The sequence below is a fragment of the Abrus precatorius genome, unplaced genomic scaffold (assembly GCF_003935025.1).
Source record: "Abrus precatorius isolate BTA unplaced genomic scaffold, Abrus_2018 Scaffold3, whole genome shotgun sequence".
Lineage (NCBI taxonomy): Eukaryota > Viridiplantae > Streptophyta > Magnoliopsida > Fabales > Fabaceae > Abrus > Abrus precatorius.
The window spans coordinates 26550343-26571481 of record NW_020874373.1 but is presented as its reverse complement, the minus strand read 5'-3'; the positions used below and the strand labels follow the sequence as shown (position 1 = coordinate 26571481).

Genomic DNA, 21139 nt, shown 5'->3' with positions numbered 1-21139 from the left:
TTTTGTTATTTTATAACCTTTCTATTATTATTTTTAAAAGATATAAAACCATTTCAAAAAATAAATTTTAATAATAATAATAATAAATGTGATACAAATAATAGAAAAAGTGAAGTGGGAAAAATTATCTCATTAAACTACCATGCACATTATATATATATATAAAGATTTATGATAAATTTATTAAATGTATAAAATATTTTTAAATTTTAAATTAATAAATATATATATATATATATATATATAAATATATTTTTATACTAATATAAATTAAATTTTTTTATATTTATTTAATTTAAATCTAATAAATAATATTACACATCCTACCGGTGTATCTTATATATTAATGAAAAAACCACTTAGCTTGTAAAATCGTCTATTATTGTAACGGAGATCCTGATCCAAGAGCCCAAATTATCCAAATCCAACCCTCCCTCTTTGCTCCTTCCAAGTGGAACGAGGCCTTTTGACCCAGTGACACTTTCGCTCTTTCTTAGGAGGTTCTCTCCTTCATCCCTAATACGACGAACTCTCATCTTCTCAGTTGGATATCTCTAATGCTTGTTCAACGACTGAACCCTAATCGTTGCTGCGCGTGGTGACTGCTGGTGAGTACTTCATTGATTCTCGCTGATGGTTATTGTATTTGTATGCTGTGACTGTAATCCTTAAGTGTTGATGCCTAGTGTTGCTTAATGTCCTCTTGAATTTGGTTGTATATTCTCGGCATGTATGCTCTATGATGGTTCTGTTTAACCTGTAGCATGGCGTGAATGGTGGACTCTGTTATGCTTTTACTGTTAATGTACACTGTTCTGCACATTTTTGTGTTAGAAGTGTTTTGTGTTTCATGGTTTTGCTTTTAGCTCGGTTTAAATCCAAGGGTGGACTTGTATGATTGATTGTGGATGGCAGGTCTGGCAATACCTTGTTAGAGCCTGATTTTATTTAGCTCTAATTAGAGTGCGTTCAGTTTCATTGCTTAGGAGTGAGAGGATGGAATTGTTAAGTAGTTCAGTTTGTTTCCATGTCCTTTTTTGTTTTGTTGGCATGACTAATAACACAATTTTCTTACTCTTGTCTTTTAAAATGACTCTCTTCCATCAGAATATTTCAACCTCAACATGCAGAGCAGATCCAAATGGATAAATAACTACATTCTTTCCCTCATGTGTTGGCTGCTTTCCGGCGCCCCCCCCCCTTGATTAGGTCCAAAAGCAAAATAAAACCATATCAAATGGACTTGTTGAGCTTGTCTAAAATGGAACCAAATTATAGAAGATCTAAATTTATAAATAGATATCAGGGCACAAGCTTGGTTAATTCTAATGTTTGGATTGTGAAACTGAACGCTAATTGCTAACTAAAGGGTGAGTGACATTGATAGTGACTGAATAGGTTTCAAACTTGGAATATGTCTTGTTTTCTAGCTAAATATTTCTATGGTAGATACCGTGTCATTTAGGATGGAGTACATTTGTGCTTGTGATCTGCTCACTTCATGCCCTTTCATGTCTCAAACACTTTGAAAGATGGGTTAAGAACTCTGGGTGCAGTCAATTGATGTTACAGTATGTGCTCAGTCTAACTTTGTGGCCCTGTGAACTATTATCTTTTTCTTTTGACCTTGCTGTATGTTTTGATCTTTGATCATCATAATATGTTGGTTTAAAAACAAAATTATTAAATCAAGCACTGCCTATTATATGTGGATTGCTTGCTTTTCCTTGGTTTGAAGTAATTGTTGAGAAGATAAAATCATAAAATTGAAAGTTATGATTGCAATTCATCTGCAATTCTCACTGCACAGTCAAAAACCTTGAGTAGCAATGTTTGAATACTTTTGAAGTGTTAATTGAAGCAGGAGCCAACTATTGCATCAAGGGTCTGTACTTCACCATTAAGATTGGTATTTTTTAAGTAGTTTATTAGATGGGATTTTGCCTATAAAGGCCACTGATGTACACGGTTATTATACACAAATTAGTGAATGAAATATTGAAATTTGTGTTTGATGATTTTCTTCCTCTCCTTTAGTTCTTCTGTTGCATAAGGATGTGTGAGAAAAATATTTTAGTGTTAAAATGTCCCACTGATATCATGATACATGTGAAAAGCAGCAACTGTCTCTAACTACAGGCTTTCATTATATGATCTAGTGTAGAGAACATTTTTAACTGAAAATGTTTCTTTTGCACATTGTAATGGACACTCTTAAGTCTTGTTGTGTAACAGTGCTTGCTTTGACTGACTCACAAATTTTATTTTATTTTTCTCTTTTTAAATTTACTTTTCTATTTTAAATATTAATTATACATATATCTTTAACTTTTTATTTAAAAAATTTATTATTTAATAATACCTGTGCAGCATATGAAAATTCACTAGTTAAATTAAATATAATCTGATAATCTATAATTAAAATCATTAGTTTATTAGTTGTTATTGGGCTATGCATATTTCTTGTGCCCTGTGCTTTTACTTCTCAATATAAATATATAGAGAAACAGACTAACAGCATTGAATTTGTGTGGTTTTGTTCTTGAACACATCATCTGTAAGTGTATGTTATCTCCAATCATTTTGCTCCATATTCCTTATTCATTGCTTGTGTGGTTTTCTTTTTGAAGTTTGAACACATTATCAGTCAACTTTTGAAATCAGTAAATAAAATATAATCTGATTGTTAAAATTGCGATCTTACTCGCAAACTGGTGAAATTTTGTAAGATCACAGTGTTTACTTGTCAAATTGATGGGATCACGCAATCCACCGAGCTGGTCAAAAGTGTTTTTCTGGTTTAACCCAAGACCCATTTGGATGAAATCTGAAAATTCCGATGTACAAATAATTTAAAATTGCCAATGTACTCATACTGGAATCCTGGATATTTGATATGCATATCATTCAGTTACCTCTTTATCCAAATTTAATTACATTACCTTTTTAAGTCTTTTAATATATATATTTTTTCTTTAAATGACGATATAATTAATATTATACCTTGAATATAATATTTTTACTTAAATTTAATTGTGATTATGTTTTTTAAATAAAATTTTCAACAAAATTAAGATCAATAATATGATAGTGATAGCAAACTAATATAAATATTAGATATATTATAAAAATAAAAAAATCAATAAAATGAATGAATTAAATATAAGTAATTCTTTGTTCCACGTTGCCAAGTCAGTTTTTTGGCCTGAGTTGTCTTCTTGTAGATCAATATCTTAATTTCTATTCATTTTTCTCTTTAGTTTATGCCTTTTGTTTGACTAACACGAATGAGGATCAACATTAACCAACTCTACTACAAGTGCATTTGTGCACGACATGAGTTTAGATGAACGCCTACACTTTGTATTCCTTCTTAGAAATTTCTTCTAAAACAACAGTGATTAAATGTCCAACGTATTTAATAAGAGTAAATTCAAAACTGGAAAAAAATCAATGAAAGATCAAGTCTTCACACAGGTACATATTAATGAGTTATTGCATTGACTCATCCCAAGAATGTTGCATGGATTGATATGTGAATATTTTAAATAGTTGTTATAGTAGCAATACATTGTATATGATCCTTTTTGACTTAAAAGTCATTATAGTTCCCTACATGAGGGGTTGTTTGTTTTAATACATGTTGCTTATACCAAGATTGATTATCATTTTGATATTAGATATGGCATTAATCATCAGTAGATATTAAAGTGAACTAGGTGAAATATGTCCCTTCCTCTATAATGAGACCAATGTCTATGGACCCCTTCATTGAGTGAGAAAAAACAAGTTGTGCTCAAACATCTAGAAATAAAAGATTGAACTACATAAAAACACATTTTACATCTTGCGTTCAGTTGAAATCTGTAGACAAAGGAACTAAACCATATGATAACGTTATTCATGGATAGGTTAAATTGAATGATAACATTGTCTTTACTTAGGTAACATTAATGTATTGTTAGATATTGCTGTCTTTTGTAATACTTGAACGTGATTTTAATGTCTACCATTATTCTAGGAATGCATAAGCTACATTTAGAATAAATTGAAATTAGAGTTTAAATTCGTAAGTGAATATAATTGGCAATCCAAGACTACAGTGCCATATTTAAGCAGAACTTATGGTCAGGCTTAATAGGCCAACCTATATTAAAAGATCTGCTAACCTGAGTTTTGTTTTGTAAATGACTGTTCATGTCTTACTTGATGTGGTTAGGTTTCTATTTATTATATATACACAGTTATAGTAGGGTAACAACAAATGTAAGTGTTGAGAGAGGAAATATTGAGAAGCATTAGAATGAATCTATGTGTTTAGGACACAATGGAGTTATTCAATTTTATAAAGAAGAATATATAATTACAAAATTTACAGTTACTATATTTACAAGATTCTAATAGATTCTAACACTCCCCTTCAAGCTGGAACATATAGGTCATATGCACCAAGCTTGTTACATATGTAGTTAATTCGAGGACTCCTTAGTGACTTAGTGAATTTATCTGCTAGTTAATTATGGGATTGACAAAACTAGTAGATATTTTCCCAGACATGACTTTCTTTCTGACAAAGTGGCAATCAATTTCAATGTGCTTTGTCCTCTCATGGAATACTGGATTTGAGGCAATGTACATGGTGGCTTGATTATCACATATAAGTGACATATGTGTAACCTCTCCGAACTTTAGTTCTTGAAGCAACTGTTTGAGCCATATAAGCTTCTGATTTGCTATAGCCGTAGCTCGATACTCTGCTTTCTCACTGAACTGGACTACAACATTCTGCTTCTTACTTTTCCAAGAGACAAGGTTATCTCCAACAAATATACATAATCTAGAGGTGGACCTTCTGTCTATGGGAGATCTTGCCCAATCTGCATTAGAATATCCCATAACTCAAGTGTGTCCTTTGTCTTCATACAAAAGACCATTTTCTGGAGCTCCTTTGATGTATCGAACTATGCGAGTCATTGCATCCCAATGTTCCTTACATGGAGAGTTGATGAATTGACTTACTACACTAATTGCGAATGAGATATCTGGATAGGTAACAGTGAGGTAGTTCAGCTTCCTACTAATCGTCTGTACCTTTCAGGATCTAGAAGAGGCTCCCCCTGATTTGGTAGGAGATTGACATTGGGATCCATGGGAGTATCGACTGGCTTAGAAGTTAACATTCCTGTTTCTTCCAGAATATCCATTGCATACTTATTTTGGGAAATGATGATCCCATTTTTGGACTGTGATACTTCTATTTTAAAAAAATATTTGAGTTTTCCAAGATCCTTTGTCTGAAAATGTTTGAAGAGATGCTGCTTCATCTGTACGATGCCACGATGATCACTACTCGTGATGACAATATTATCAACATAAACAATCAGGTAGATGCAACCGGTAGGTGAGTGACGATAGAAGACAAAATGGTCAGCTTCACTCCGAGTCATGCCAAATTGTTGAATCATAGTACTGAATTTGCTGAACCATGCTTTGGGTGACTGCTTGAGGCCATATAAAGATTTTTGCAGTCGACATACAATAATAGAGGATTCCCCTTGAGCAACAAAGCAAGGAGGTTGCTCCATGTAGACTTCCTCGAGTAGATTACCATGTAAGAAAGCATTCTTGATATCCAACTAATAAAGAGGCCAATGACGTATAGCAGCAATGGACAGGAATAGTTGTACAGAGGGCAATTTGGCCACGGGAGAGAAAGTGTAGCATAATCCAACCCGAAGATTTGAGTATAGTCTTTGACAACGAGATGGGCCTTAAGCCGGTCAACCTTGCCGTCTGGACCAACTTTGACCGTATATACCTACCGACAACCAACAATTGACTTCCCTGGTGGTAGAGAAATGAGGTCCTAAGTTCCACTGATTTGTAATGCACACATTTCGTCTAGCATAGCTTGTTGCCATCTTGGATGGGCAAATGCATCACCTGCACTCTTAGGAATATAAACACAAGACAAGAAAAAAAGGCAAGAATAATAGGAAGAATAAAGACGATGATAATTTAAAGAAATATAATGAGAAAAAGGATTACGAGTAAAACGTATACCTTTTCGAAGGGCAATGGGATGTCAGGTTTAGAAGGCGGGACCGAAAGATGAGGCAAAAGAGGTGGCTCCAAAGGTAAGTCCATGGTGGTGTTAGCACTCGGTGGCTGCAATATAGGACGAGTACGGCATTGATAGACTTGCAAAGGTGGAGGAGATGGGTGTGGAGGGGATGGAGACTCCTCTGGAAGACAGAAAAGGATTGAAACAAGTGCAGTTGTGGACGGGGAAGACTCGAATGTAGATGTTCTACGCCCAAAGAATGAAATGGACTCAAAGAAAGTAACATCAACAGAGATGAAATACCTACGAAGAGTAGGGGAATAACACTTGTATCTTTTCTGAGATAGTGGGTACCCAAGAAAAACACACTTATGTGACTGAGGAGAGAGCTTGTCAATGCCAGGACCAAGAGCATGAGCAAAACATATAGAACCAAAGACTCGAGGTGGTAAAGGATGAAGAGAGTGGTGAAGGTATAGAACTTGATGAAAAATTTTACCTTGTAAAACAGATGAAGGCATGTGGTTAATGAGATAATACGCAGTAAGTATTGTATCACTCCAAAACTGATGAGGAACATGAGAGTGAAGAAGAGTTCGGGTTGTCTCAAGTAGATGCCTATTTTTGCATTCTGCAACTCCATTCTATTGGGAGTATGAGGACAAGATGTTCGATGAAACACACTATGAGATGCCATAAAGGTTTGAAACTGAGTAGACAGATTCTGACGTGCATTATAACTTTATAAAGTGCGAATAGGGATACCAAATTGATTTTTTATTTCATAAAAAGTAGATTGAAAAATTGAAAAAAATTTTGAACATTCTTTCATTAAATATAACAAAGTACAACGGGAAAAATTGTCTATAAAAGTAACAAAATATCTGGACCCTAATGTAAAGGAAATACGACTTGGACCCCAAATATCTGAATGAACTAAAACAAAAGGGAAAGAAGCCTGACTCATAGTGCAACTAGAAAAAGAATTACGAACGTGTTTTCCTAATTGACATGACTTGTAAGACAAAGACTCTAACTTAGAAAGATTAGGGTATAACTGTTTCAACTTATCAAGACCTGGATGTCCTAATCGAGCATGAATCAGAAGTGGAGATGTTGCTGCCGAACCAACAAGAGAAGGCTTGTTGATCTGATAGAGACCATGGGACTCACATTCGGAGCCAATCATCCTTCCCGTACTCCAGTCTTGCAAGAAAAATATAATTTTTAGTAAAGGAGATGACACAATTAAGAGACAGGGTAAGTTGACTAATGGACAATAAATTAAAGAAAGCCTTGGGGACATAAAGGACATTATGAATAGAAAGAGAATGAAGAGGATGAACAACACCAACACCTTGGGACTGAGTTTGAGAGCCATTTGCCACGGTAACAAAAGGTAAATAACAAGAAGTAGAAAGAGAAGAAAAAAGGGATTTATTACCAATGATATAATCAGTGGTTCCCCCCAGAGTCAAGGACCTAAGGACCTGAAGAGTGAGAAAGACCAACGAAAGAATTATTAGTGTGTGCAACAAACAGCAGTGGAATTGGAGGCGGAGTCAGAAGTGGACAAAGGAGACACAAAACTATGAGCCACCTGGCAGTGCGAGGAGGTCAACCATGTAGAGTCCAACACTTATCCAATTGTGTGTCCTGGTCGGTGGCAATGATCACACCAAGGATGTCCTTTGCCACTTTTTCGTTGTGAAGGTTGGTTGGTGTTGTGAGAAACCAAAGCAGAAGGGTTAGTAGGAATAGAAAGCAAAGACTCAAAGGAGGCTTGGGGAGGGGGGGACACATCACGAACATGAGAATATTCTGTGGGCAGACCGTATAGAGCTAAGGACATGAAAAACTTCTTACGATTTTCAAGTTATGCAGCTAAAGTGGCAGTGGAAGGAAGCAATTCATTGAGCTCACAGAGAAGGCTAGACACTGAGCCAAGATAGGTCAACATATAATCCTTAATCTGATGGGCACTAAAGATAGTCATGAGGTCTTTACAAACTTGATAGAGTCGTCGATAATTGTTTGTAAAGAGTTATTGTGCCTATGTCCAAACAGCTTTGTAGGTTTTGTGAGTACGAAAGACATTACAAAGAGATGGATGAATGGTGGCTCGGATAATACAACACAATTGAGCGTTAACCTTTTTCCATAGAGGACGGTCGGCCTCTGGGACATCGTCTGCTGTTTGGGTGAGATGTGTCTCATAACCTTATCCAACAAGCCAAAGTTCAATGTAAGAAGACTAAGAGGAGTAGTGCTTACTATCCAACTGCTCAAAAGAGAGAGGTGCAGTGACATGGTTGATAAAAATCGAAGTGTCAGATTTTGGAGTGTTGGAGTTAGCCATTAGTCAGCGAGAAGAGAGAAAAAAATGGCCAAACAGCAGCAAAAAAGGGCAAAACAAGGGCGAATAGATGTCCAAACAACCAACCGAGACCAGATACAGGTAGAGGAGAGAGGGGCGAGCAAACCCCAGTTGATGGCGTCAGGAAAGGATGCCGGATGTGCCATCACATGGTGAGACAGAGGGTGGCACGTGAGGACTCCGATGAAGGCACAGTCAGAGGAGTTCGGCCGTTCTGTCAAAGGCGACCACAACAGCGGAGTTACCATAGTGATTGGAGGTCAGACGACAGCGGCGGCGCCAGCATCGGAACAGGTGAATGAAATGTCAGAAACCGGAGATAAAACATGGTTTTCGAAGAAAATTTGCTCCGGTGAACAATGGGTCCATCAGGAAAAAAAAAACATGGATTAAGGTTGCCTCTCCTTAGGCTCTAGATACTATGTTGAGAGAGGAAATATTGAGAAGCATTAGAATGAATCCATGTGTTTAGGGCACAGCGGAGTTATTCAATTTATAGGAAAGAGTACATAATTACAAAATATACAGTTACTATATTTACAAGATTCTAATAGATTCTAACAATAAGAAAAAACAAGTTTTTTAAAAACCCCTCTCTCTCTCTCTCTCTCTCTCTCACACACACACACACACACACACACACACACACACACACACACACAACAAAAATAGTTATTGAAGCTCTGTCACTGTTTTTGTAGGATATAGAAGATGGAGTTTTGCCCAACTTGTGGTAACATACTGCAGTATGAAGTGCCTAATATGGGTCGCCCTTCAAGATTTTTTTGTTCTGCTTGCCCATATGTTTGCCACATCGAGAATAGGGTAGGGAGCAACTTTAACCATTGCATACTTCTTTAATATGTTTTTAGGTGCTTGTGCATGATTTTCATATTTTCACTTCACAGGTTAAGATAAAGAGAAAGCAGAGGTTGGTGAGAAAAGAGATAGAGCCTGTTATCTCCCACGATGACATGAAGAATGCACCAACAGCTGAGGGTACAGTTCCTTTACTTCTTTGTTTTTATTCTTCTGATAAAAGTTATCTTTGGGATAGTTGTTGTTTAGGATGTCCTGCAAGCTTATTCGGAATTTATGATATATTGGGTTTTAATGTTGAAACTTAGAAGCCTAGATACTCTAATTTTGCTCAAGTGTTAGTGTCCTACTCGCATTTGATAGCGATAATTATATTATACATTCCAAATATCTGCCCAAAAGTATCCCCCAATTTCTTTTTATATATTTTTAAGAGATAAGGATAAGAACACACTTTGCGTAAGGTGCTTTAGTGTAAATGTAGTTATTTCTACAGACTCTGTTATGTTATGTGGGAAGTTGATATAGGTGGGAGGTCCTAGTGTCAAAATGTGAATCCAATTTCAGCAACAAATATTCTATCGCACTTGTTTGTGCTGATATAGCATCTTTTCAGGCTGCCTATACAAGTTAAAATTTTTATGGTTTGGCCTGAGGATGATGTGACCCAATGCAAGAAGTTCTCCTAATACTTTTAAAATTAAAATTAATTAAGTTGTGAGAAGAATGGAAGTTGAAGTTGTGGTCTGGTTCAATTTCAGCTTTGAACATGAACTGGACCGATTTTCAAGTAATTTCACTGGATTGTTGAATCATATCTACCACACTAATTATGTTCAGTTGTGTCAGTTTGCATATTCAATTTGGCTTGTCCATGCCTAGACAGGAACTTCTTGACATTTTTTGCACTAAGCTTGTTTTGTTATTCATCATGGACTTCCATTATGATTTTGTTTTTTACATTTTTAGGGGTTTTGGTTGGTTCAAAGTTTGAGAACTTTTTCCATTCTTTGAATTTGAGTTGAAGGTCTTTGACCTTGAAGAAAAATATAATTGATTGCTTGTTTGTGAAGTAGTCATGAATTAGACACTACTAAATTGCACAATAATAATGACTAGCTACTCCTACTTCCTCAAAAAGAAAAATAGATTATTCTTGCTAACAATACCGTAATATGGTAATTCTAAGAGATCGTGGTTATTTGTGTGATATTTCTTCGTTCGGTTTTTTTATCATCATTTGATTCACTTGCTTTTCTTTCTGTCTGTCTTCGTTTTTTTGGTCATTCCTTCCCCTTTCTATCTTGTAGTGCCATGCCCAAGATGCAACCATGATAAAGCTGCTTACACAGAATTTCAGACTCGGTCAGCTGATGAACCTGCAACTATTTTTTATTTGTGTTTGAACGAAAAATGTAAGCACCAATGGCGTGATTGACTTATGCTATATATTTTTTAATTGGCTAACGACATAATAGCTTTTCGAGCTGATTGGTAATTGGGATTACATGAAAATTAAGAGGGTTTTAGATATTTTTATTTTCTTGCTAACAACTAAAAGGGCTAGGTTATTTTTATGTTATACATCGAAGTTTGTTTTAAGGATTAGAAAACTGAGATGGTAAAAATTTCCGAATATATTTTATATTAAAGACTAAAAACTGCCAATAAGCTAAAACATGAAAGCTGTGTTCCTTTTTTTTTTGTATTAATTATTTTCTCATTTTCATTGCTTTCAGCTCATTTTTGTTATTTTTCGGTACTAAATGTGTTCTTGCTTTTTGCTTTGATTATTTATCTAAATTCGATTCCTTTCAATTCATTTACGCCTACTATTTAGTGGCATTATCTGTGCATCTGAAAGTCTGATAATGTAATCTACTTCATGACTAAGGAACAACTATAGTGACAAACCCGTTGACCAGTTTTTGGTTTTTGGTTGGATACTAATCGTGTATTTCTAGCTTTTGCAAGCCGGGTGTGTTTCTCGGCATTGTTTTGAAAGGACCAACCAAAAAATGTATATTTTGACCTTGCACTAGTTCTCATTTGTTACTATTTATTACGGTTGTTTATAGGCTGTCATGGATGTAAGTAAACTACAAACAAATCTATGAACTAAAAAAAATAAAATGCTAAAAGCACATAAATTCGTTTGCTGAGGATTGACACGGCAAATGAATTCATCAGTTTTCTTGAAAAGAATTCTCCTACATTATGAACAATTACATTTACGGTTCACATTATGGAGGATTCTTTTAATGTTTTTTTTTTGGGGGGGGGGGGGGGGGGGAGAGGGAATATGAGTTGCTAAAATCATGCTGGGTTGAGGACTACCAATTGAGGATCGAATGCTTGTATGAAAAACTGCTGGCCATAACAGACGTTGAACTAGTATAAATTTTCTCTGTACTACAGCTTTTCCCCATAAGCTTTCATGTATTTCCAACCCAGTTCCTGTCCATAATCAAAGCAATATACATCAGTAAATGTGAGATATATTTTAATATTTCTGCATATCGATCTTCCAAGCTTGCCAAACTAAGAAAAATTATACTCAAAAGTAGCCTTATCTGCGTTGCTATTAACAATGCAACTCTCCCTAGTTTAGGAATGTACTTGAGTAAACAACTAAGATTCAATCCAAGTAAAAACTTTGTATAAAAAATGAAAAATAAATTAAAACGAAGTTATTTTTTCAAATTTTAAAGAAGTTAAACGAGACAATTTCTCAAAAAAATAGAAAAACATAAGTTGTTTTTAATAATTTACCAAAAACGAGTTTTAATTAAGTATTTATTTAATAAGCTCTTGTCACGTGAAAGATACAACCATTCCATCTAAAGCAACCTAAATGTTCTCTCAATTCAGAAGCAGACACTGGGAATGGCGTAAAATCTTCGAGAGCCTCCCTTTGCAGGGTGCTCCACGCCCTCACGTGGGTTTTTTTCTTTGTCTTTTTTAATTATTTTTTTTTTCTCTCTTGTGAAGTTCTTTCTCATGTATGGTAGGTTTTTTGTCTCACCTTGTTGAGAGTTTTTCTTCTCATTTTTTTTTTCTATTTGTTTATCTCTCCTTTCACCGTTTATCTTATCTCTATCATTGTTTTACTATATTTGACTCCTTTCTTTCGAGCATTCCAATTCATTCAAACCAACTTCAGTAATCCAAAAGAAGAAAAAAAAGAAGAGAAGTTTGTTTCTTGTGGTTAGATTTGTTATGCTGGAAAATGAGATTAGTTTTTAATATTTTTGTGTTTAGTATGGCAGATTGCTAAGTTGTGTTTAGTATTGAATATACATGCTAGATCTTTTACTGAATATTCATTGTGCATTGTTGTAATGCTCATGATATTTAGCATCTTTTGGTTGTAAGTGTCGTTAAACTTTCTCATCTATGAATGTTTGACCCAATAAAAGGGGCATAAAATTGATTGTGAAAATTTTAGGAACAAGATAAAATGGACAATGTCGCAGTACATAATCTTATTGAATAAGTTCCTTTTATTTATTCTAATAAATTTCATGATCAAATTTATATCAGAAATCTTTCTCAGAAGTTGATTGAGCTACTGAGTTATGTGAATAATAATTGGATTCAAATTTAGTGGGTACTGATAAAAAAAATGATTCAAAATGGTTATTTTTACCTATCAAATAAGTTTGGGTTTAGGTTCACGGACATGTAATTGCACTCAAAAGTTTTGCAGATATAGGTATACCCATACTATCACCTACACGCACTCATACATACAACATTTATTATATTTTATAACTACAATCTAAAATAACTTTAAATATTTTTAGTTAAATAGAAAAGTAATGCTTTTTTTTTTACTATTTTATGAAAAAAAAAAGACATTAAAACATTTATTCAACTAAAGTATGTGTAATGAATTTGGTATGGAAAAGCCATTGGGTATGGGAACTCACCCCAAAATTGCTTTGCATGCTAATATACGTCATAGAAGTGGTTCTTTTTTTTTTTTTTTTTTTTAATGTTAGTATACATAATAAGAGTTAGGATCCGTCAATATCAAATATTTTACTTAAACATTTACAACACTTAATAACTTTTTATAGAATACAAGATTATTGATTAATTCAACTATTAAATTATCTTGTATTCAATAATATTGTATTATCTTTTAATCATATACATAAATTTCACTTAATTTTGACATTTGTAGATATATTATTCAAATTTTGATATTTTCTTATATTTTAAAAATATATCACTCATTAAAATAAAGTAATGTATAATGTAATAATAATATTTTTTTTATTAAGTTTTATAAAATTAATCTATTTAATAAATCTTTAAAACAATAGTTGAATTATTTAATCTCTATTAAACAGTAAGTATTAAAAAATTTACCACCTACTATTAACATATCTCAACTCATAATCGATACAAATATTCTAATACTCTATCCAATCCTACTCTTGTTATCCCTAGCAAGCAAGCATATCATAACTTATCCTTCAATCTTATATTATAAATAGATGCTATTATTCCACAAAACCATTCCAACCACTTTAGAAAAATAAACCTAATAACATCTTGAATTCAATTTGACCTAATGAGAAGGTCAATTTCAACGGTCTATAATATAGAAATTGGTAGACAAATTAGGTTTTAAATTCAACATAAACCAATGCAGCTTCATTTATTTTGGGTTTTAAATTTGAGGGTAAAACTCTAGTGCGTTTACTTTCAAGGTGCCGAGTAAAACCCAAAAGTAATTTACCTGGAAAAAAAGAGCATAATAACCAATGCGCTAGCTCCTTAAATTTTGAATGAGTTAAGGATATAATATACTTTAAATTAAATTAAGGATGAGAGACGTACACCATCCTTGTCTACTTTTTAAAACAACCTCTCTTCAAAAGTCTTTTACTAAATTTTCAACCGGATAAAATAAAACAAATCCAGTCACCTTAATTTTATATATTTTAAAATATCTTTATATATAAACAAATTTTCAACAACGTTTTATTTAAAATGTCATTTTGGTAATTTCAACTTTCAAAAACTATAAGAAAATATCTTCCTATTCACTGGTCTCAAACAAGCTAACCATGATCAAGTTAGAAATTCCCACGGTAGAGATCGGTTCAAACAATTTTAACTAACATTATTCTTAGCAATTTTGGCCTTAACGATACTCAGCTCTTGCAAAATTCAACACGAGTGAAGAGATTCTGTTATATAACCAACCTAAAACCCACTTAATAACTTACATTAAGAAAAAAATATTAAATCAAAGGGGGGAACCATCATAACTTGAAATTAAAAAAGAAAAATCCATACTTTTCTTCAAGTAATTTAAAGGATATCATATTAATTAAAGAGATTTGAAATTTTACTCTTGTAAAACTTGTGGTAAATGCCTAAAAAGGGCAGTTTCAATGTGTTACAAATCTAGTTTTTCTGATGAACTGATTCACCATATAAACCTTTGAATTCCAGGTTCATGATCCCAATGAAATGGCCGAAACAGAAACATCATCATTGTAAAAATATTGACACCAATATATAGTGTGCCTGTGAAAAGCCAACTTCGATCATCCCTAATGTCACAATGAAGCGCCATGATATAGAATGGTATAGTGTAGTATCTGAACTCTATTAGTGGAGCTGGTATAAGAACAGCAGCAGTAGCCAAGAAGTATGCCAATACCCATATTTTACTTCTAAATTTTCCTGTTTGACAAAAGATCACAGTTTTAATCACTAGCAATTGAATCAATCAAGAATGCTCATTATGTGTATGTACTAACCTAACATGCGGATGATGGAAAACCATGAACATATATAAACTGGGACCAGAAGATATTTAATAGACCAGTGAGCCATGATAACTTTCCTCCAAAGATAAAAAGGGTAATGCCGATTATCCGCAAGCAGGTATGGATGAGCTACACTGGAAAAATGGAGAAACAAGTGAGCAAAAATATCGAGATTAACATGTCTTTGAGATACACAAGATATAATAAAAGCTGAGTTAATATTTTTATAGTAGAGATTTAGGATGAGTTGAGCTTCATGCGAAAGTTTTGTGACACTCATGCAACATAAGTGAAAAAAGTTATCACTTGATATGACATAGTTAGAACTGCTGGACAACCTGTATTACGAGACAATCAATAAGGGACTGTTTGGTTTCAAAAATCATTTTCTGTTTTCATTTTTAATATTTATTTTTAATTACAGAATTGTCTCCTTGTTTTATTTTGTTTTCTATTTTCAAAAATTTGTTAAGAAAAATTTAAAAATAATTATTTTTTCTGTTTTTACTGTTTCCTGTACAATTCTTTGAAAACAGAAAACAAAATGAAATCAAGGTAGCAATTTTGTATTTAAAAGTGAAAATAGAAAATGTTTTCTGAAACCAAACAGTCCCTAAATGGTCCTGACAATGAGTACCCTAAGACCTAAGGACATCAATTCAGGAATCAATATAGAGAAAGTTTATAATAGAAATCATGGTGATGGTGCATTAGTAATATTAAATGTTACATTTCCTATAAAAACTTTCCACAATTGATAAACATTCTCCGTGAGTATAAGGAAGTTGGAAAAATGAGCTTCAAATTTTACAGAATCGGAGCAAAATTAACCTAACAATTTTACATGCATTTAATTGTTGACAATCAAAATACAGATTCTGCTTCTATTCTACTGAGTGATATGAGTCTGACATAACCTGAAAGAGTGTACTGAGAGAATGCCAATAACAAGGGCCAGGAACATCTGACAAAAAAGAGGGGGCCTATTCTTCCAGAACATCTGGAACAAGTCCATAGCCTGACTGACAGTGAAGTGCATAGGAGCCTGGGCCAATACAGAAACCAAGCTAAAATAGAGAATCTGAGCAAAATGTGGGGTAACTGCATGTGCTTCTTTTGCACCTGCAGTGTCAGTAGGGTATGTGAGAAAGAAGGTCTTAGTGGCCCAAAAGATCACAAGTGAAAACCGGAATATGAATGTTACCCAGAACAACACTTCCATTCCAACTGACAAATAATAGAAAGGCCACCAACACCATGATAAAGGGGCTAAATGAAATTAAAAGCTTCCACTTCATATCCCACAATGTTAAAAGGATCGCTCTTATTTCATCAACAAAACCTGCAAAATAATATCAATATATACATTCTATATATATTGCACAAAATGGTAGTATAAAAAAGGCATCATGATTTTCTTAAATGTGTGAAAGCAAACCTGAAGAAAAGGAAGGAGAAGAACTTGAACTAGATGACAGTTCAATGATATCCCTAGATTTAACAATTTTTCGCTTTCTCAGATTTAATCGCTCTGTACTTGTACCAGTAGCATGTGCAGAACCTAGCTTGATAGATACATCTGACTCAGCAGTTTTTGAATTGTGCTTTCCATGAGTCAGAGAAATATCTATGATCCCAGTGCATGCAACAAAAATTACCCATATAATATTTGTTTGTCGAATAACAACAGCAAAGGCTCCAATCTATATCAATAAAATTGAATACATTACCACCATTCTATAAAAAAGAATTACATATATAATTATCTATATATGATACAAAAAGTATCCATATACAGGAAGCATCAGTAAACCTATTCATCAAGAGTTGTAGTGTTGTACAGACAATAGTAAAAAAACCAAGAGACTAAATAGTTTATGATCTAGAAGCAAGCATACAAGAGATAAAGGATAACAAAGATCCCTTTGAACTAGGCATAGCCATGAAAATAATGATAGGAACTAATTCTATAAAAGTTGCTTTTTCTGAAATCAGACTATAATTAAGAATTGATATTTGATAGAGTAATATACACAATTAAAAAGATATATCAATTTAAATAATTGTTTGCAACATTAAAATCTAAATATACCTTACCAATGCACTAAACCAGTAATTATTCTTCAAACTTGCAAGATACATGGCCAGCACTGCAGTAACAGATGCAACATCTGTATAATAGAGAAAATTGAAGAACCAGTGAAGGGGGTACAAGGATAGGACCACTGCACGAAGCATCACCTTTCTATCGTTAAGTGTTGGCTTCAAGTATGTAACTATGTCATATAGAATTATGCTGCAGACGACTGTTAAGACACCATTAACTGATCGAAGAATTGCAGCAGAGCACATGTCAGAAAATGATGAAGCAGCTTTTACAAAGTAAAAGCCTGGAAACAAAGAAGCAACATGGGCAAGTGAAAGATAGTACCTGCAGAAGTTTTTAAATTGCAAAGATCAACCTTGATATTTGATACTGCATTATACTTTCAATAATTTATTCAGGCAAAATGGTTTAATTTTTTCTCAATCTTCTGATCCAGAGATTAGAGAGCAGCACATCAAATATTATCTTCTGGCAGAACTGAATAGTTACAAAGAGTTTAGTATATCCATACAATTTGTAGTTATTCAAAGTGGCCCAGGTTCTCTTCTGAAACTGTATTTAGGATTCACTCATTCTTTTAAACAGAAAAATCATTGCATAACCTTATGTTTGCTCCCATTAGTATGATTATCATTTCTTAATCATACTACACTTAGATATACAATGCAAGCATCCAGTTCTAATTTGCTATATTTGGATTTTTTATTAACTTAATACATGAATGATCCTTCAAGCATGCAATACCCAGAACACCTTTCTCTATGTATTTGTCAATTATCATCAACTGCAAGTCCAGCTCCAGTACAGAAGCAGACAAAAAAATTTATAGCTGTGCCTAGAAAACAATAAAAGCATCACATCTTGTCTGGAAAATATCCAAATTGATCGTATATTCTAAACTGTTTCAGTGTCAAATTCACATGAAATATATTAGCACACCACAATTAAAAAAAAAGAATAATATAGTACAGTTGCTATACTGAAAGTTCTGCATACCCCACAGATTGGTATCTAGTTAATTATTTATGAATGATTTTATACTTTCTATTCTTCATCCTACAATAAGCTTTTTCCATTCACTTTCATTTCATCAAACATAAGCAGTTTTATTCTTTTTTTACATTCTTTTTAGTTAATAGAAGGTTAGGGGAAGGGAGGCTGCCCCATTCCAAGGACAAGGCATGCCACATGCTTCACAAGGGTAATACTGCCAGTCAAGGGAGATTTCTGGCAGTGAGAAGTCAACCTAAGCCTTTCAAGCAAAGTCCTTCAATTCTTTGCTGCCGAACTAACTCCCTTTGGCATAACAAATAAGCAGTTGGATATAAACTAATGGGATCAAGTTTTTCGTGAAGGTGGGGCTGGGGCAGCAAAGAGAAAAGAGAACATACAAGCCAGGAGGAGTCGTAATCATAGGGTCCCAACTTCCAAAATTTCCCTTGCAGTACTGCTGTGCCTGTGGTATATGAAATATCTCATCCTGCAAATTGGGAATATCAGTCATATTAAATGAAAGGTAAATTTCTTAGGTATCATTTTAAGTATCAACAACTGTCCATTCCCCAGTTTAATAAACTTTTCCTTACCATGTATGGCTCAGGAACTATGCGATTAACCATTATGGTGGTAGGAATAACCCATAAGCTCACTATTGTGGCAAGAGCTATTTTTCCCATTTCCCCCTCTATCTTCAGCAATAACAGGACCACGATGACAAATGTAATTCTAGATGTCGAAAAGTATATATCAATGTCATGTGCAACAGCTATGAATCCACATGCTTAAGCAGTATTTTCACAATAAAGCCTTTCCCTGAAGAACCAAGCTGAAGAAGTTATATGAACTGTATAATTGATGTAGAAATCTTTTCTCTGAACTTGAAATTGCATTACCTAAACAGGGACTACTGCAAAGAAATTCATATATCTAACAATTACATGACAATAGACACATAATAGGGTGCTTTATCTTCTCAAAACTAAAAATATCCATAATTCAAATGTAAAAGAAATATCTAGCTCCCAACTAACAAGTAGGCATTCAAAAATCAGCCCAAACCACAAAGTGTCAATTTCTAGTAAGTATGACATTATTCCATTCAACAACAAACCTTCGATGGAAGTTATAATTTGTTTCAAACTAAGTCATAGTGACAATAAAAAGTTTAAGAGGGGTTAATGATATTGGAGTATAAAAACTCTAGAGTCTAAGCGGGTTGAGTTACATGCAGATAATATAGTAAGTGATTTATGAATAGGGTATGACAACTGATTTGAGAATTGCGGACAATGACAACTCCACATAAATCAATAGTTTTGTACATCATCATTATCATAATAAACTGCACAATTGCAAGTCCGGTAAGTCTTGGTTCATTTTTTAGCTGATTGCAACATTACATAAAATAAAAAACACAAACATTAAAAAGGAAGTCCGATAAAATTTTGCAGAACCACGTATCATATCAGATAGCCCTGAATTCCTTTCATGCTCACCAACTAAAAGTTTTATTTATTTATTCTCAAGAATTCTCAAACTAAAACTTTTTTTGCATCATCATACTCATTGATAACTATGTTGAACTTTTCAACAGAAATCATGTTAACACTCCATAATTTGATGTTATTCCACAACAATGTCAATAACAACATTTTATTAAAAGAAAAAAGAACAAAAGCCAGCACATATCGATGCTCACTTCTCACTGAAATTATAAGTTAATTAAGTTATTACATTTCTCATTTATCCAATCAATTAAGCTAATAAGGTTTACAGCCTCCAATCAAAGGCTCTATTGTGTATTCCCTAAAATTAAAAAAGAAAAATTGCAACTTGACAATTTATTCGAGTACCCTTTTTCCCTCTGAAGACATACCCACACCTTATCAAACCCGTTTGCAAATACAGTAGATGCAGACATAATCCACAAAAGGATCGTTGAAAAATATAAATGTGAGGGAAAAGGGGGTCATAAAAGATGGGGTAAAAAAGAAGAAGAAATCAAGAACAAACCATACCAAAATGGTACCAAACAAGTACATGCACATTTGGAAAGAGAAGCGGCTAACGCGGAAGTGCACACTGTGATCTTCGACGAACAGAGAAAGAGAAAGAAACCCTTTGAGCTATGTTTGAAGGGATGATTGAATTGAAGTTTGATGATGTGAAATGTTTTGAAAAATAGAGCTTAGAAAAAGGATGAACTCAAATAGAAAAAGAAATTTGGAAAACAAAATTGGTACCCCAAAAACCCTGCTATTAACAATCCTTTGATTTGGGTCCCCAGCTCTCACTATCCAACTCCACTTCATTTCATTACAATATATATATATATATATAAAGATTTAATTTAGCTTGAACTTAATTATTTTTTTATAAAAAATAATGTAATTTAGATTAAAAAACAAAGGACAAACTTAGAGCAAAAGTAAACTATAGCGCTTATTAAGACTTAAAATGAGAATTGTTTAATAAAAAATTGTTGTATAATGGGTTATGAAATTATAGTGGTTATTAAAAGGGAGAAAGAGGCCTGCATTAAAAAGAGTTATTTTTAATAAGTAATTGTTACATAAGGAAAAACTCATGCATACGTATATAAATTTGATTGGTTAATTTTCTGAGTTAGAATAATTTAATCTATAAAAATTTTAAGTAAAAAAAATAAGAACTAAGAGTTTTAGGTTAAACAATAAAAAAAATTAATTTAAAAATTTAAGATTTGTAAGAAAATTAGAGTCAAAATTATGCATAACCTAAATTAAATTAAAAAATGAACATATAATTAATTCTAATTCTGTTAGTCTAAGACCATAAATTTTCAAGTATTACATTGAGAATCAATTTAAATTAAATTATCATGGACGATAAAGCTCTTGATATTTAAGTTTTTGACATAACTATTTTTTTTTTCACTTGAATAAAAAATTCATGGTGAAACTAGAACAACCGCTGCCAATATTTATAGATGCTTAATAGTA

At 33.3% G+C, this 21139-nt stretch overlaps 2 protein-coding genes across 4 annotated transcripts; one reads left to right on the top strand and one right to left on the bottom strand.

Moving 5' to 3' along the window:
- Nucleotides 1-465: 465 nt before the first annotated feature.
- Nucleotides 466-10882, top strand: LOC113863562 (DNA-directed RNA polymerase III subunit RPC10-like). Its single transcript, XM_027497192.1, has 5 exons — nucleotides 466-608; nucleotides 8517-8522; nucleotides 9150-9266; nucleotides 9350-9440; nucleotides 10571-10882. The coding sequence occupies exons 3-5, from the start codon at nucleotides 9153-9155 to the stop codon at nucleotides 10696-10698; spliced, it is 333 nt and encodes a 110-aa protein (XP_027352993.1). The 5' UTR covers nucleotides 466-608; nucleotides 8517-8522; nucleotides 9150-9152; the 3' UTR covers nucleotides 10699-10882.
- Nucleotides 10883-14606: 3724 nt separating this feature from the next.
- On the bottom strand, nucleotides 14607-20390 carry LOC113863054 (dol-P-Glc:Glc(2)Man(9)GlcNAc(2)-PP-Dol alpha-1,2-glucosyltransferase). 3 transcript variants are annotated; one of them, XM_027496443.1, is made up of 9 exons: nucleotides 20177-20390; nucleotides 18746-19062; nucleotides 18551-18639; nucleotides 17150-17483; nucleotides 16491-16755; nucleotides 16257-16394; nucleotides 15970-16174; nucleotides 15044-15186; nucleotides 14607-14966 (listed from the first exon to the last, which is right to left on the bottom strand). In XM_027496443.1, exons 2-9 carry the CDS (start codon nucleotides 18833-18835, stop codon nucleotides 14707-14709), a joined length of 1524 nt encoding a protein of 507 aa, XP_027352244.1. In that variant the 5' UTR covers nucleotides 18836-19062; nucleotides 20177-20390; the 3' UTR covers nucleotides 14607-14706. The 3 variants fall into 3 exon arrangements, with proteins under 3 accessions (XP_027352244.1, XP_027352242.1, XP_027352245.1); XM_027496441.1 differs by having other exon boundaries at nucleotides 14628-14966; nucleotides 18746-18971; nucleotides 20177-20348; XM_027496444.1 differs by having other exon boundaries at nucleotides 14628-14966; nucleotides 17294-17483; nucleotides 18746-18971; nucleotides 20177-20348.
- Nucleotides 20391-21139: the final 749 nt, after the last annotated feature.

Bases quoted from the DNA above. Each gene is read 5' to 3' on its own strand.
- LOC113863562 (XM_027497192.1), top strand. From the start codon at position 9,153: ATGGAGTTTTGCCCAACTTGTGGTAACATACTGCAGTATGAAGTGCCT. The intron at 9,267-9,349 runs GTAGGGAGCAAC...TTCACTTCACAG, and splicing joins TTTGCCACATCGAGAATAGG to GTTAAGATAAAGAGAAAGCA. The intron at 9,441-10,570 runs GTACAGTTCCTT...TCTATCTTGTAG, and splicing joins GAATGCACCAACAGCTGAGG to TGCCATGCCCAAGATGCAAC.
- LOC113863054 (XM_027496443.1), bottom strand. From the start codon at position 18,835: ATGGGAAAAATAGCTCTTGCCACAATAGTGAGCTTATGGGTTATTCCT. The intron at 18,640-18,745 runs GTAAGGAAAAGT...CCCAATTTGCAG, and splicing joins TAGTTCCTGAGCCATACATG to GATGAGATATTTCATATACC. The intron at 16,395-16,490 runs GTTTGCTTTCAC...ATTATTTTGCAG, and splicing joins TTCTCCTTCCTTTTCTTCAG to GTTTTGTTGATGAAATAAGA.